This window comes from Chlamydotis macqueenii, chromosome 1 (assembly GCF_036417535.1).
Source record: "Chlamydotis macqueenii isolate bChlMac1 chromosome 1, bChlMac1.mat, whole genome shotgun sequence".
Lineage (NCBI taxonomy): Eukaryota > Metazoa > Chordata > Aves > Otidiformes > Otididae > Chlamydotis > Chlamydotis macqueenii.
Genome location: NC_141556.1, coordinates 42356037 through 42369876, shown reverse-complemented (window position 1 = coordinate 42369876; position 13840 = coordinate 42356037). Strand labels below are relative to the sequence as shown.

The following is a 13840-nucleotide window of genomic DNA, read 5'->3' as shown; positions in this document are numbered from 1 at the left end:
TTCACCTAACATCTGAGCATATTCTTCAAGTCTGCTCTCCTCCAAACACCAACACACAAGCTAGGACTATGTCTTGCAAATTCTTTCTATGTTACACAGCTAAAATCTGAGCTTTCCTATCTATAAACACAGGAAGCCTCTCATAGGAGCTCAAATTTTAATTACTACCTTTTTTTTTTTTTCCTTTGGCTTTCGATCACTTGCCTAGATACCATGCTGTGATCTTGTCATCCTTTTCTAAAAGTACTTTTATTTTTTTCCCTCTTAAAGGCTACTCCATTATCAAATCTCATATCCTCCTTGCCTACCACAGGGGACAGGGAAATGAGTTCTTGACTTTGTCCTGCCCATATTGTGAGAAGCCATTTCTTTTGACTACATTTTTAAACAGAGATTTGTACCAACTAAGGCTGTTTTCTCAGGCCTTGTATCAGGCTTTCAATCTGTTATGCAAACGGCATCTTCCCCAAAACAGAGCGATGACCTCATCATCAAGAAAACTCTGTGCATATCTGTTAACATCGCACTGGTAAACGGTTATTATCCTTTAAGAGTTGTCACCCTTTTTAAGAGTACAAGACACCTTTTTATTCAGAACTGCAAGATTTTTCTGCAGCTTCACCATCAGATTCACATTTTGTTATCCAGAGTAACTATCTGCAAATTTTGTCATTTTACTATTCATGCCTTTTCCAGATCATTCATGAACATAATGAATGAGTCACAAGCACAGATCCTTGGGACATATGAATCATAGACTATCTTTTTAAAAACTCTGACCAGTTATTCCTTGTTTTCCATTCCTAATGAGTTGTTAATGGCACTTATGGGGATCTCCAAGAAACAGTTTATGACTGATCCCCTGCCTGTAGATCCATCCCATGCTGCAACTATTTCAACCAACTTAAAAAACTTACTGAAAAGCTGATAAGCCCAATGGTACTCTTCCTTTTTAGAGTGAAATACTTTTACTTATCTTACACTCAATTACATGGAAGTGCATATGCTCCAATTAACACACTTCAGGCTATTAACTTTAATTCTGAAAACTAACTATGCAAGCATGCACTGTGGAAATACAGGAATGAGGCTACTGTCTTATGTTCCCTTCATTTAAGCACACGAAACCTGCACAGCTGACAAAACTAGAGTGTCTTATACTGTTGCATTTTAATGAAACTCCCACAGCAGCCAGTCGTGAAATCTCTGAAGATCCACTGATAGCCATGGCGTGACAGTCAGGATTTAAACAAAAGGGGGATCACCCAGGTGTCACTGCAGCAAGAAACTGGTTCGCACATGAAAGGAGCTGGGATTAGTTTTCAAAACTCAGATTGAATTTCCAGATGTAACTGACCATATTTCTACACTTAGCCAAATTTCTGTATAGATTTCAACATCTCATGCTTGTGTAGGAGGCTCACCTGCAGCTGCTCCAAAACACTGGAAGTATGTCTTTAATCCGTATACCCAATATCATCAACTGCACGAGTAAAGACAGAAGATTCTTAATAGTTCAACATCATGCAGACAAAAACAGCTCATATGGACCCACTTGCAAGTGAACATAGAGATGACATTTGCATGCTTCCTGGTCCTCAAAGTGCTCCCACACATTTTTACATGGAATTCTATGGGCCTTAGTAGAACCTACAACTCTTACTTTATACAAAATTATCCTGTTTTTCACAAACAATTTTTAGACACAGAATACTAATGATGATATTCTCATCCTTGGATATTGACATTCCTTGATATCAAGGGATGCTACTCAACCTAACACCACCGTACCTAATAAACCATGTCCCGAAGTGCCACTTCCACACTTCAGGACATGGTTTAGTAAGCATGGTGGTGTTAAGTTGATGTTTGGACTTTATGATCTTGGAGGTCTTTTCAAACCTTAAAGATTCTATGATTCTACGAATGTCTGCCTAGCACATCCCTGTCAGAGGAAGTCTGAAGGCAAGAGTCTATACTGAAGGGAAACATACATACTGTAGGGCAGGTATACTCCCTCTTCCCAGGTTTAACATTATATCTACTACCTTGCTCCCCGAGTGGCATGGCGGGGGAAGAGGGAATGGGGGTCGCGGTCAGTTCATCACGCGTTGTTTTACACTGCTGCGTCGTCATCAGGGGAAGAACTCCTCACATTCCTCCCTGCTCCATTGTGGGGTCCCACCCCTATGCCACAGTCCTTCGTGGAACTGCTCCGGCGTGGGTCATCTCTTCCACGGGGTGCAGTCCCTCTAGAACAGCTGTCCCAGCAGGTCCTCCACGGGCCACAGCGTCCTTCAGGCCTCCACCTGCTCCGGCGTGGGGTCCTCCACAGGCTGCAGGTGGATCTCTGCTCCTCCATGGACCTCCATGGGCTGCAGGGGGACAACCCGCTCCACCATGGTCTTCACCACGGTCTGCAGGGGAATCTTGGCCAGGAGCCGCATTACTCCTCCCCCTCCTTCTTCACTGACCTTGGTGTCTGCAGCCGTTCCTCACAACAGGCTGGTAGACGCCTCTCAGGATCCTTTTTACATCTTATTCACTTCTCATCTCCTCTCCACTTCTTGCAGCCGGGCTGGGCTCAGTTGGGCCCAGTCGGCTGCCTGGCGGGAGGCCAGAGGGTGAGGCCTGCAAGGCCCACAAGGCTCGTGCTTCCCCCTCTCTGCCCCCACTCAGCTGCTTCACATCTTCTCTCTTTTTTTTTTCCTGTTTTCCCCTTCTTAAATACGTTATTGCAGAGGCGTTATCATGGGACATTCTGCTACCAATTGGCTTGGCCTTGGCCAGCAGCGGGTCTGCCCTTGGCCCGGCCGAGTCCACTGAACAAAGCGGTGCAACTCCTAGCAGCTTCCTACAGAAGCTGCCACCTTAGGCCTCCCCTCACCAAACAAAACCAGAACACTGGTTTAGCAAAGACTCATTCACTCACTTCACCTTCTCCTTGCTAAAGACATATTTTTTTCTTCAGACTCATACAATATAGCAAAATTGCTGGCATTCTTACATTTATTTTTTTCTGAAATATTTTCAATTTATTAATGCATTGTAAAGGTATTATTAATGAAATCAACTACAATGTTGTAGAAGTGATCTTATTAGTGCTGCACACAGTCACATCGATTCCCACTTTTTAACAAATACAAGGCTACTCACTCAAAGATGGTGTCAGCTCTGCTAACTGCAGCTATTTACTAAATGTTTATACCCGTTTGGCAATGCGCTACAGCTCCAACACCTTTTCCAGCTCCCTGATTTCCAGGATGTGGTAAGCAATACCTGTATTTTTATTGAACTCAACTCCCTCTGTTGGACTACACTATGTCGGTATCCTAAACGATAAAAATCACCTTTGAAGCATACCTTAGGCTATATAAAGTGGTAGAAAACTGTACCAAAGACAAGACTGACAAAAGGAAAAATAGCCTTCACTAAATGCATGTAACTACATTAGGAGCCTTTTAATAAGAAGAAACAGGATTGGAAGAAACAGGAACCACTGGAATCGGTTGCCCAGAGAAGCGTGGAAACATTCAAGGCCAGGTTGGACAGGACTCTGAGCAATCTGATCCGGCTGGAGATGTCCCTGCTTCTTGCAGGAAGGTTGGACTAAATGGCCTTTAAAGGTCCCTTCCAACCCTAACTATTCTATGATTCTAAGAAGGGTCACTTCAGCCCTTTAATAACTATGTGAAAACCCCTGCTACCAACAACAATTAAGGATGCTTTTATATGGGCAGAGACAGTTCTCACAGCAAGAGCTAATTCTAAGGAAGAAAAAAACAATAAGGCAACATCAATCTCTGAGGGAAAAATCAACCTGAAAAACAATATACTTAAAATTTTTGGCAACTTTGAATTTATTTTACTATTTATGCAGCTGAAATCCCCATAAACTGCATGAGTAAAGAATAGAAACAGTAGTTTTTTTAAAATTCTCAAGGGATAATACTGCAAATATCACCATAAAAGATTTTCAGTCCAATGCTTTTTTAGTCTCTTACATTTTATCTGACTACCCAAGGATGGATTAAATTTGACACTCTCTATGCTTACTGTATGTTTGATATGATCTATTTAGAGACAAAATATTGGCTATCTTCCAGTACATTTTTAATATATCCAAGAAGAAAAAAAAAAAACTGAATTCTTTCTCTTTGGACCAGTAAAGAAAAATTTTATAACATATTTTCTACCCAGGACACTATCCTGCCTTTTCTAATGATGGGGAAACTTACAACTAAGAAACAAATAGCTTATAAAAGAAGCAGAAAAGAATACTTGGTTGTATCAAAAGGTAAATCCTTGAAAGACCATTATCTTCTAAAAGAAAGATCATTCTTAGGTTTCCTTATTTGATAGACTCATGGAATATTTCATTTAAGGAAAAGATAGAAATGAATGTGGTATTTTTTTCCATTGAAGGGCATGAAAGAGATTATGAAAAAAAAGGCTGAAGTGCCACAGTCCTCCCTGAATGCATAGCTGTGAAGGACAAAATAGACAAGGCAAGACTCTATATGACACTGTAGACAGACAATGTACATCATAATACACAGAGTCTAAATCCTTACTATCTTTATTAAAACCGTTCATAAGAAATGTCAAAATCTTTTTACCACAGTAGATTTACCAAGCAAACAAGGAAATCTTGCCAAATCTCTTGAAAGTTTCACTCTGAGACTTGAATATGAAATAATTTATTCCCTAATACATCTCAGGTTCTCAGAGTCTGTGTGGAACATCAGACGTGAGAGCATAATGACAGCCATGAGGATCCTGGTAAAGCTCTGCATAGTTTCTATGCAGAAGCTGGATGCTATTGGGATTCACAGGTTTTAATTTTTATGAGCTTGGACCTGCGGAGCCAGTTGAAATTGTCTGCAAATACTGTATGTATCACTGCCAAGATGCACACAGAGCACAAGACATTGCAACAGATCTAACTAAAAGAAAACTAAAAAAAAAGAAGTATTATATACATATTTAAAATAAACATTAAAAGATGTTTACAAATGTAGGTAACAGTTGAATTGAGATGCCTTAAAAATCACTTGAAAAATGAAGCCTTTGGCAAGAGGAAAACCACATGGTGAGTGGAACAGAACTTTGGAATATTGGTAGTGATTAATTATGAATTTATATCAATATAATCTACAGAGAATATCAAGTGTTTCCAGCAGCAGACAATCCATATCAGTGCTCTCTAGCTTCTTTTAAGCTAATGAGATGTCTTAGACATCGCCTCCTGGGAAGAGTATCAAATGGCTGATGAATACAGAAAACATTTGTCTTTAATTGCAAGTTATGAGAGCAAGGATCATGAAAACATATGTGGGAGAAAAGGGTGGTGGGATTCTTGAGGTTTATAACCAAAAAATGTTGAAATGAAAGCAATGAATGAATGGCTAATGTGAATGCTGTTGTTGGTTTGATGGCTGATGTTCTGACAAATCCTGACAGGACATATTGCTACATACTGGAATATGTCAAACATGTAAACTAGCTTTGACCACTGTTACATATTTTCTGCATATTACAAACACCCAAGGGTCCACTGCTACAAGAAGAGGAGAATTGGCCTATGATTAACTGAGTGGGCTAACAAAATTGAGCACTGCCAAGGGAAATTACCTGAAAATGCAAGAAAATGGTGCCTTCAGCTAGGCCAGATCAGTGCACAATCCAAAGGAGACAAATGGAGAGCAGACTCCATACCTGGGGTCTCTGAGATGCTTTGAGAGGAAAGCTGGCAAGTTTGAACAACTTTAGCTTCAGTACATTTTAAGTGGCCCAGCTCAGCCGAAGAAACCAGCAGTATAAAATTGGTATGTCAAAAGGCAGGAAAATAATCTGATCAGATTGTAGAGATAAAACAAGAGTAAAGAGACAATCAAAGAAGGATGAAAAAATATGTTCTATTTCTATGAAGTTAAAGTGGCTAAACGTGATGCCTTAGCACTGTGCAAACACTGATGTCTGACTATGTACAGAAGTGTTCAAAGCAGCTCATTTGAGACCCAGAGCACCTGAGACATATTCTTTGGCCTGGTTGAGCTGAGAGATGTTTTTAACAGGAGGAGGAAGACAGATACAAAGATTCCCACAGTACTGCTGCTCCAGAGGTATGCATTGACCATGCTTCCCCCAAACCTGCAGCAGGGCTAGAGATGAAATCCAGAATCCCTGTGCCACATAAAGATTTACCTGTCAACAAGGAACATACACAAATGTTGTCACTTTGGAGATGAAAATGTTGCTGGAGCGAATATTTCTCTCTGCCGCTCGGCTTTCTCTCACGGAAATGAACCTCAATAGACATCAGAATGGTGGCTCCCTAAGCAATCCTAGATGGTCACTAACCACTTGCATAACCTCAGGGAATCATATAACTTTTCCATGCTTTTGTTTCTTCTTGTTTGTCTTGTCTGTCTGGAATGGCAGGTTTTAATGTGATTAAAGTAGAGAGTGATTATCTCTCAATCTGTGTGTGTAATATTAGAGTTCCACGCTGGAGTTCCCAGCGTTCTCAGTCGGGGCCACTAGGTGCTGCTGTAATATGAGTAATTAAAAAAACAACTATTATTAAGGGAATTGCATATATTCTCACTATGGATTGTTTCAAAAAGCCTGAAAACCAGAGAAAAAAAAAATATTCTATTTTTGAAAAGTAAGAACCAAAAGACTTGATTATTTGCATCATTGGTACTCAAAATTTTTCCTTTTACCTTTTGCAGCTTTGCAGAAAAAGCTGCAAATACTTTCCCCCTTTAAAAAATACACCGAATAAAGGCAATTTTTTTTCTACTCCATTTCTATTTTCAAGCCCAGCTTCAGCAGTTTGCTATTATGCAAGCTCATCCAAATCATTACACTCCAAAATCCTTGCCAGCTACACAACTGTATACCTTATTCACATACTATTTGGATGTGAACAGAAAGGCGAAGTCCTCAGCGTGACTGGAACTGTAAATGATTCAGTAAATTCATGGTGATGTTAGATTTTCTACCTGTCAGCTCCATGGCCTTCTAAGGAGGCTTTATCTTATTAAATGTAGTTGACTCGCCATAAACACAGTAAAAGATTAATAAGACTCCATATGAATCACAGTCACAAAATGCTTCTTGCCTGAGAGTATTAAAATGTCTTTAAGCAGCTGCCAGCTATAGCCCAGACAGCTATATGACTAAAGTGCTATTTCTGAAAGTCTTGGAGTCAGTGCATCTAACTGGACTTTACAGTGGACAATTCAAAAGGCTATTTATATTCAAAAATAATTTGGCAAGTCTTATTCATCAAACCAGTCTTCCAGACACAAAGACTCCACTTAAAAATTTGTTCTTGGATTTACTGCCCTTAAAAATGAAGTTAAATGAAATTATCTGGATCATCAGAACAGGTCTGCCAAGGCAGTTCTAGATTAATTAGAAGTGATGAAGTTTTGATGCTGAGCTACCTCACGACCCAAAGTTAGCAAGCACAGAAATGAAGTGACATACACTAAGCACATGTGGAAAAAAAAAGTACCAGGAACACTATATGAGAATTAGGACTTTATGGTAAACGTGGGACAGAATATTCACAGTTTAAATAAATCATTATTTAAAAGCATTTTAGGAAAGTGCAGAGGTGCCAACACAGACTAAAAATATATTTTATTCTTACCATTTGAGACTGGCTCCGGGGACAGCCATTGATATCTTCAACCTTTTCATTTGCTAAACAAAAACAGCGAGGAGAAAAGCAGAAGTAAACAATGAGATAAAACTTTCCCTTCCACCCCTTGGCCAAAAAAAAAAAAGGCCTAAAAAACCAAACTGAAAAAAAAAACCAAAACCAGAAGAAGAGCAGAAAAGACACAGCAATAAAAAGCACGGGGTTTTGTTGACACAGAGCTCCTTTCTAAGTAAAGCTCAGTCGTACAGTAACAACACTCTTGTTAGCAGCAGTTGCTTCCACATGCCAAATCATGCAAAGGGGGAAGTGCGAAGGAGGTCGCTGCTAATTCTTCAGCCCCTGCAAAATAACTGCTGACATGAAATCTTCCACAATTGTCTTTCCAGGGTCAGGATACAGTTTCAAGGCATCCCAGAAAGTATGAGCCACTCCAGCTAACAAAATGCACACATGGGAGACATATGGTTTAATGGAGCATTCATTTCTGACAATTCAAAGTGTGTAAGATACAGTTCTGGCCATTTAAAGTATGGTTAAACAGCCACTTCCAAACATGCTCACATAAACATATTTTTTAATTAAGACAAGGATGAACCACACAAATATCAGAGACATATGGACCCAGTCAAATTGTATTATTCAGGGTTCATCTTATTGTTAAATACATTCAACTTGAATTATATATTCCCCCACGCGAGGAGTCAGCTCACAGTGCTTCTCTCAGCTCTGGGCTTACCGATGATCTGGATGATTTCTGCTAGCAGAACTCCATCTGCAATGTCCTGTTGCAAATCCTTGATCAACCGCTTGTGGCCAGATTTTGCTAGGTAGTGGTTAGCCCAGTCGGTGTAAATCTGCAGAGTGGAGGGGGAGGGCAAGGGGCAGAGGGGGAAGAGAGAAAAGAAGACAATAAAAATTCTTAAAACAAATGTTGGCTTCCACACCAGAACTATTCTAGATCACGCTCCCATTTAAAAAGTCAGCACCACCAAAGGAAACAATTTTAACATTGAGTTTTTTGCCTTACCCCTCCCCCTCCCATTCTCTGTTTTATTTTAACTTCAAATGATTCAGGCTGTTTCATGAGGGTTCAAACTTGCTGTGACCAAGCAAAATTCCCCTTATGACTGTAAAGGAAACTCCTGTCATAAATCAATCACATCTACCACAATTCCACCTCCCACCGTGTTTCTACCTCGACGCAAGCCCCGCCACCAACATTTACACTCTGGGGCTGCCTAAGAGAAAGTGATAGCAGAGCCGTGCCCCTGTGTTTTGGGAAGAGTTCAGCGGGTTCTCGCTGGTGATCCTGCATCCGGTGATGCCTGTGTGACACTTTTTGCAGTAATCACCACCTCCCGCCACACAGAGAGAGGTCGTTTGTCCCCTCGCCTACAGTTCAGCGTCCCATCATGTGCAGAGAGGAGGCTGAGAGCACCAGATGTACAGTAGTCTCGTCGCTGGAATTAGAGTATATATTCTGGAAATATGCTCAGTCCTTTCTCCGCCAAAAGAGGAGGAGGGGGAAGGGTGAGACTGAGCAGCACCAAATACTTAGCAACAGGCAGCACAAAAATGGCACTCGTCAACAAAAAGTTGAAAAGGACCAGCTGAACTACGTCCTCCAAAATAAGGAGGCAGTTGAAGAGAGAGGTTGAAAGCATTTAATAAGGCATATGCATACACAGAGAGAGCATTTGGTAACACCTACAGCATGCAGACAAGGGGAACCAGGTTCACATAGGGTGAGATAAGAGGAACAGACATCTTCACGTATGTACCAAAAGAAAAGTGCACCCCAAGAGGTGCTCACACCATCCTGTGGTGTCCCAGCCTGCAGAGGCAGCTTGGACTGGTGGTGCTTGGATGTCACACAGCCTGGCTTCCTTTCGCAAGGTATCCAGGTCATCTCGCCCACTCCCGAAGAAAGGACTTGTACAGACCCTCCCGCTACCGTGGGATGATAACACTGAGAGAAAGCATATATTTATGACAGCATCATTGTATAAGTAAATATAATAACTAAGGTTCTTTCTCTGCTGAGATGATTGCTTGAAAATGTTGAAACTGCACCTCTTCCATAATAACCAAAACAATATGAGCTCACTTTATAAACATCCTTTTATTTAACCTCAGAGACCTTGGGGAGGAAGGGGTCAGAATCTCATTTTTTTTTAACAGAAAAACAGAGGCCAAAGACATTAACTACTTGCTTAGTTCACCAAGGAAATCTGTGGTAGAGCCAGGGCAGGAAAATGGATGCAATTCCCAGTCCAGAGTCTTACCTGGAGAACCAACATTCACTTTCCACCCAGCAAAAAGTATCACCACTCAGTCCATGCTCACATATCAAGGACTTCTCCGCTATCTTACCTTTGTCACAGGTTTTCTCCCTCTCCATTAAAAGAGATAGAGAGTTGTGACTTGTTTGGTCTATCCTATTTCTTTTCCTACTCCTGCAGGTGGATTACCAGCTGGTTTGCCATAGCTTTATTGACAGCTTTAGAACTTCAGATAATTCCACAGCATTAAGCTGTGGAATTGGATTCAGCTCTCCCACAGCCGAAGGATGCTGCTGTTAAATGAGGCCCTAAATTTCCCTGCTACACCCAGAACTCCTCTGTTTTCATTGAGTGATATTTTTTTTTCGCTATTACAGGTGAGTGACATGAAAGGCTCCACTAAAATGTTTTTTAAAGCCAACTGCAGCTAAGAAAGTGTTTCTTCAACTATATTACCGTATATAATGAATACTAATGTGGAGTCACAGAATCATAGAATAATAGAATGGTTAGGGTTAGAAAGGACCTTCAAAGGTCATCTAGTCCAACCCCCCTGCAAGGAGTAGGGACATCTTCGACTAGAGCAGGTTGCGCAGAGCCCCATCCAACCTGGCCTTGAATGTTTCCAGGGATGGGGCAGCCACCACCTCTCTGGGCAACCTGTTCCAGTGTTCTACCACCCTCTCTAAAGACTGTATGAATATATATTTAGAACAATATCAAATCATGATGATAAAAGACACATACCACACCGATAGCATCATGGGTTCCCTAATACTAGTATTTCAACTCCAGTCATTCTTCTAAAGTAATGTCTCAGAAATATTCTCAGAGCTATTTCTATAAGCTGAACTATTTTCTATATTCCAATGAAACTGATCCACTGGAACATCTAGAATTTAATACCACTAATATTATTTTGGGTTAGTTTCACATTACAAGTAAAAATAATTTACCACGCATTTCCTTTTTCATTTGTCACACCCACACATAATCTGGTGAACCAGTCCTAATTTTGACTACAATTTGAACTATCCTCTCACTAAGCAGCCAGGATAATTTCATTCTAGCAGCTGCTTTGCAAGTATCTAGCATTCAAAGAATGGACTTCACCCACCCATCCACCCCCTTCCTAATTTTCTTCTGTCATTAATTTAAAAGTGACAAGCATAAAGAATGTAAACAGTGTTTCATAAACAAAAGTTGATAATCCACATCATACCAGTGCCCCCAAAACTTTACTGATGGTCTGTATTTGATCTTTATGCAGTGATATAAAAAAAATATTGGGAGGGGGTCATGGTAAAAGAGGAGTTTTTTCACTTCAGAAGCATTCTAAGAAAAATCAAAAAGGTGAGGAGTTGTTGATGGAGGCAATATAGCAAAGCAACACCCAGTTGGCAATGGAATGTCACATTTAATTTCCTCTCTTTCTGTAGGGATCACCACTTGCTTCTGTTTGCCCCCTTCCCCATAGGATGCCCGTCTCATTCATATCATTCTTCCAGGGACCCAAGCGCTCAAGGAGTCAGTTGTAAAAAATGAGAAGCATGTAGATAGACACATGAAATTATAAGAAAGTACACATGCCACTATATTCTTTTTACATTAAATTCTCTGACTCAAATATCATGGGAAATAGAGGCATCCTCCCCTTTGCAGTTTTTACATATCAATATAACCATGCACCTCTTAGAATTTTTATCCTAAACTCCTTGGGAAAATATAAAGCTCCACTGTGCATCATAACTGACAAAGTTCACAAAGGATAGAAATGTCATGCAGTGCACAATATAAAAAAGCAGTAACTTCATGTAACAGTTGCTTTTTAGGGGTGCTCCCCTTTCATTCGGTGCTGAGCAGTTCCAAGGAGGAGCTGTGCATGCTCCCCCTTTTCAGAACTAGCAATAGATCATTTCGTCTTGCACTAATTGTACCATAATATTTCCCAAAAATCCTCTTATCTTAGATTTTTCTATGATGAGGCTACTTCAGAGAAGAACACAGACATAAGGGTTAGTTATTGCAACACTTCCTCCCCGCTCCGCTGCTTGCTCCAGTAACCTTGCCTTACACACTGGGCCGGGCTGCTGACTTACTCATTTCCTCTCCAAGCTTCCTCTCCTACCACCCTGCTTTACAGGCACATCTGACCGGGGCGTATTCGACTTCAACGCCAGGCTCCGACTGCTGACAGCGTACGGGAGAGCTGCTCTTATCTGCGACGCGGAGGATTGGTCTCGGCGACACGATAACGGAACAGACTGGATCCTGCGTTTGTGTGGTCTGAGCCCCGTTTTGGCACCTAAACCATTTAACTGCTTGCAACACGAAACAGGATTCAGCGGGGCAATCCGAGCTCGGGCACAGCCTGCTCGTGTTAATAACGGTTTCCCCCAGCATTCCTCAACAGCTCGTCATGCTAACCTTCAAGAGAGTAGAGGAAATAAACTCCGATACCCAAATATAGTTATGAACTTCACCTCGACACTTCACACGTAGCTGTAAGGAGCACGGAGGAGCTGCTTGGCAGGATCCATAATGAAACAATGCATCTTGTAATGCAGTAGTTTAATGAGGTGAAAAAGAGAGAGGATCTCACAGGTTACTGCCTTTCTTAGAAAATGCTTTAATCATAAACCGTGTAATTATACATCAGGCAGTGCTATAATGCATCCTCTTTAAAACTGATACAGAAATGTTACCACCCACAGCCAATGCCAAGTGGGAAATGTCAGATGATTGCAGAAGTACAGTCAGGCTAATGCAGTAATAATGCATGACACTTCGTTAGCATCTTCCACAAAATCAGCTCAGCATGCTTTCCAGGCACAAATGAGATCACCCCTATAATTTATTATTTCTGTAGATGTGGGGAAACTGAGGTATAAAGGCTTTCTCATAGATTTTTTTTTTAACAGAGCTGGGAATACAACCCAGATATTCTGCGTGGCAATCATTTCTTCTATATGCTTTTTTATCAGGCAGTTTTATAAATAGGCTTGGTGGGAAAATGCATATTCCAAGAATCAGGATCTTTCTGCATATTTCTGTTTGTTTACTACAGAATATAGAGTTTCAGATCTGAAAATGGTCTCCTGTTGCTATCGAGAAGACAAGTTTCCATACTTAGAGTACGCCTCTGTCATTCCCTTATGTGCCAATGCTGCTGCTTAGGAAGAACAACAGTTGCTGCCAACTGAGTTATGCCAAGACCTCGTGACAGATTTCCATGCCATTTAGGAAGATAGGTTATATTTGAAAGATATTTAAATATTTGTCTGCTATATGAAACAGTTTCCTTTCAAGATATGTGGGAATAAACAAAAAGTATCCAGTTCTCATCACTTGTCCTTTAAAACACTCTCTAGAAGACAACTGTATCGTCATTCATTAGCAGAAAAGAATTGAAATGCTGTCCCCCAGTGCTCACTCTCATGCCCTCTTCTGCCTCTGGGGGTGGGGAGGCTTTTTAAGAACTCCATTTCTTTTTAAAAAACTCCATTTCCCAAAAGGAATCTGCAGGCAATAGCAAGCTTCCCACAGGTTTTCCTTTCCTCTTTATCTTGTAGAAAAGAAGACTTGGAGAAATGGAAGGAAAAGTTATCTATTATGAAAAATGTACGTGGGTTGCAATGGTTCACAGCAATATACAGTATCACTTTTTAGCACAGTAGGATTCTGTCTTCTATCCTCTGTTTGGATTATATCAGTTCATTTAAAAACTTTTTTTTTTCTTAAAAAAAAAAATTGGGTTAAAAGAAAATTAAACAATTAAAAAGCCCTAACAGCAGAATTTTAGCAGTTAGCTAAAGAGGAAATATGGCACTGTTAACTTAATAAAGGGGCTATGTGACTTTCAAGTGAAATGTATTTACTC

General features: G+C 40.6%; 1 protein-coding gene across 7 annotated transcripts in view; it reads right to left on the bottom strand.

The window, feature by feature from the left end:
* NAV3 (neuron navigator 3) overlaps positions 1–13840 on the bottom strand; it is a 275097-nt gene that overhangs the window by 185499 nt on the left and 75758 nt on the right. For all 7 annotated transcript variants that reach the window (XM_086749670.1, XM_086749690.1, XM_086749711.1 and 4 more), the window contains exons 2-3: positions 8415–8532; positions 7667–7719 (exon numbers count right to left, since the gene is read on the bottom strand). In XM_086749670.1, the coding sequence (XP_086605796.1) occupies positions 7667–7719; positions 8415–8532 (171 nt within the window). The remainder of the gene's footprint in view (positions 1–7666; positions 7720–8414; positions 8533–13840) is intronic.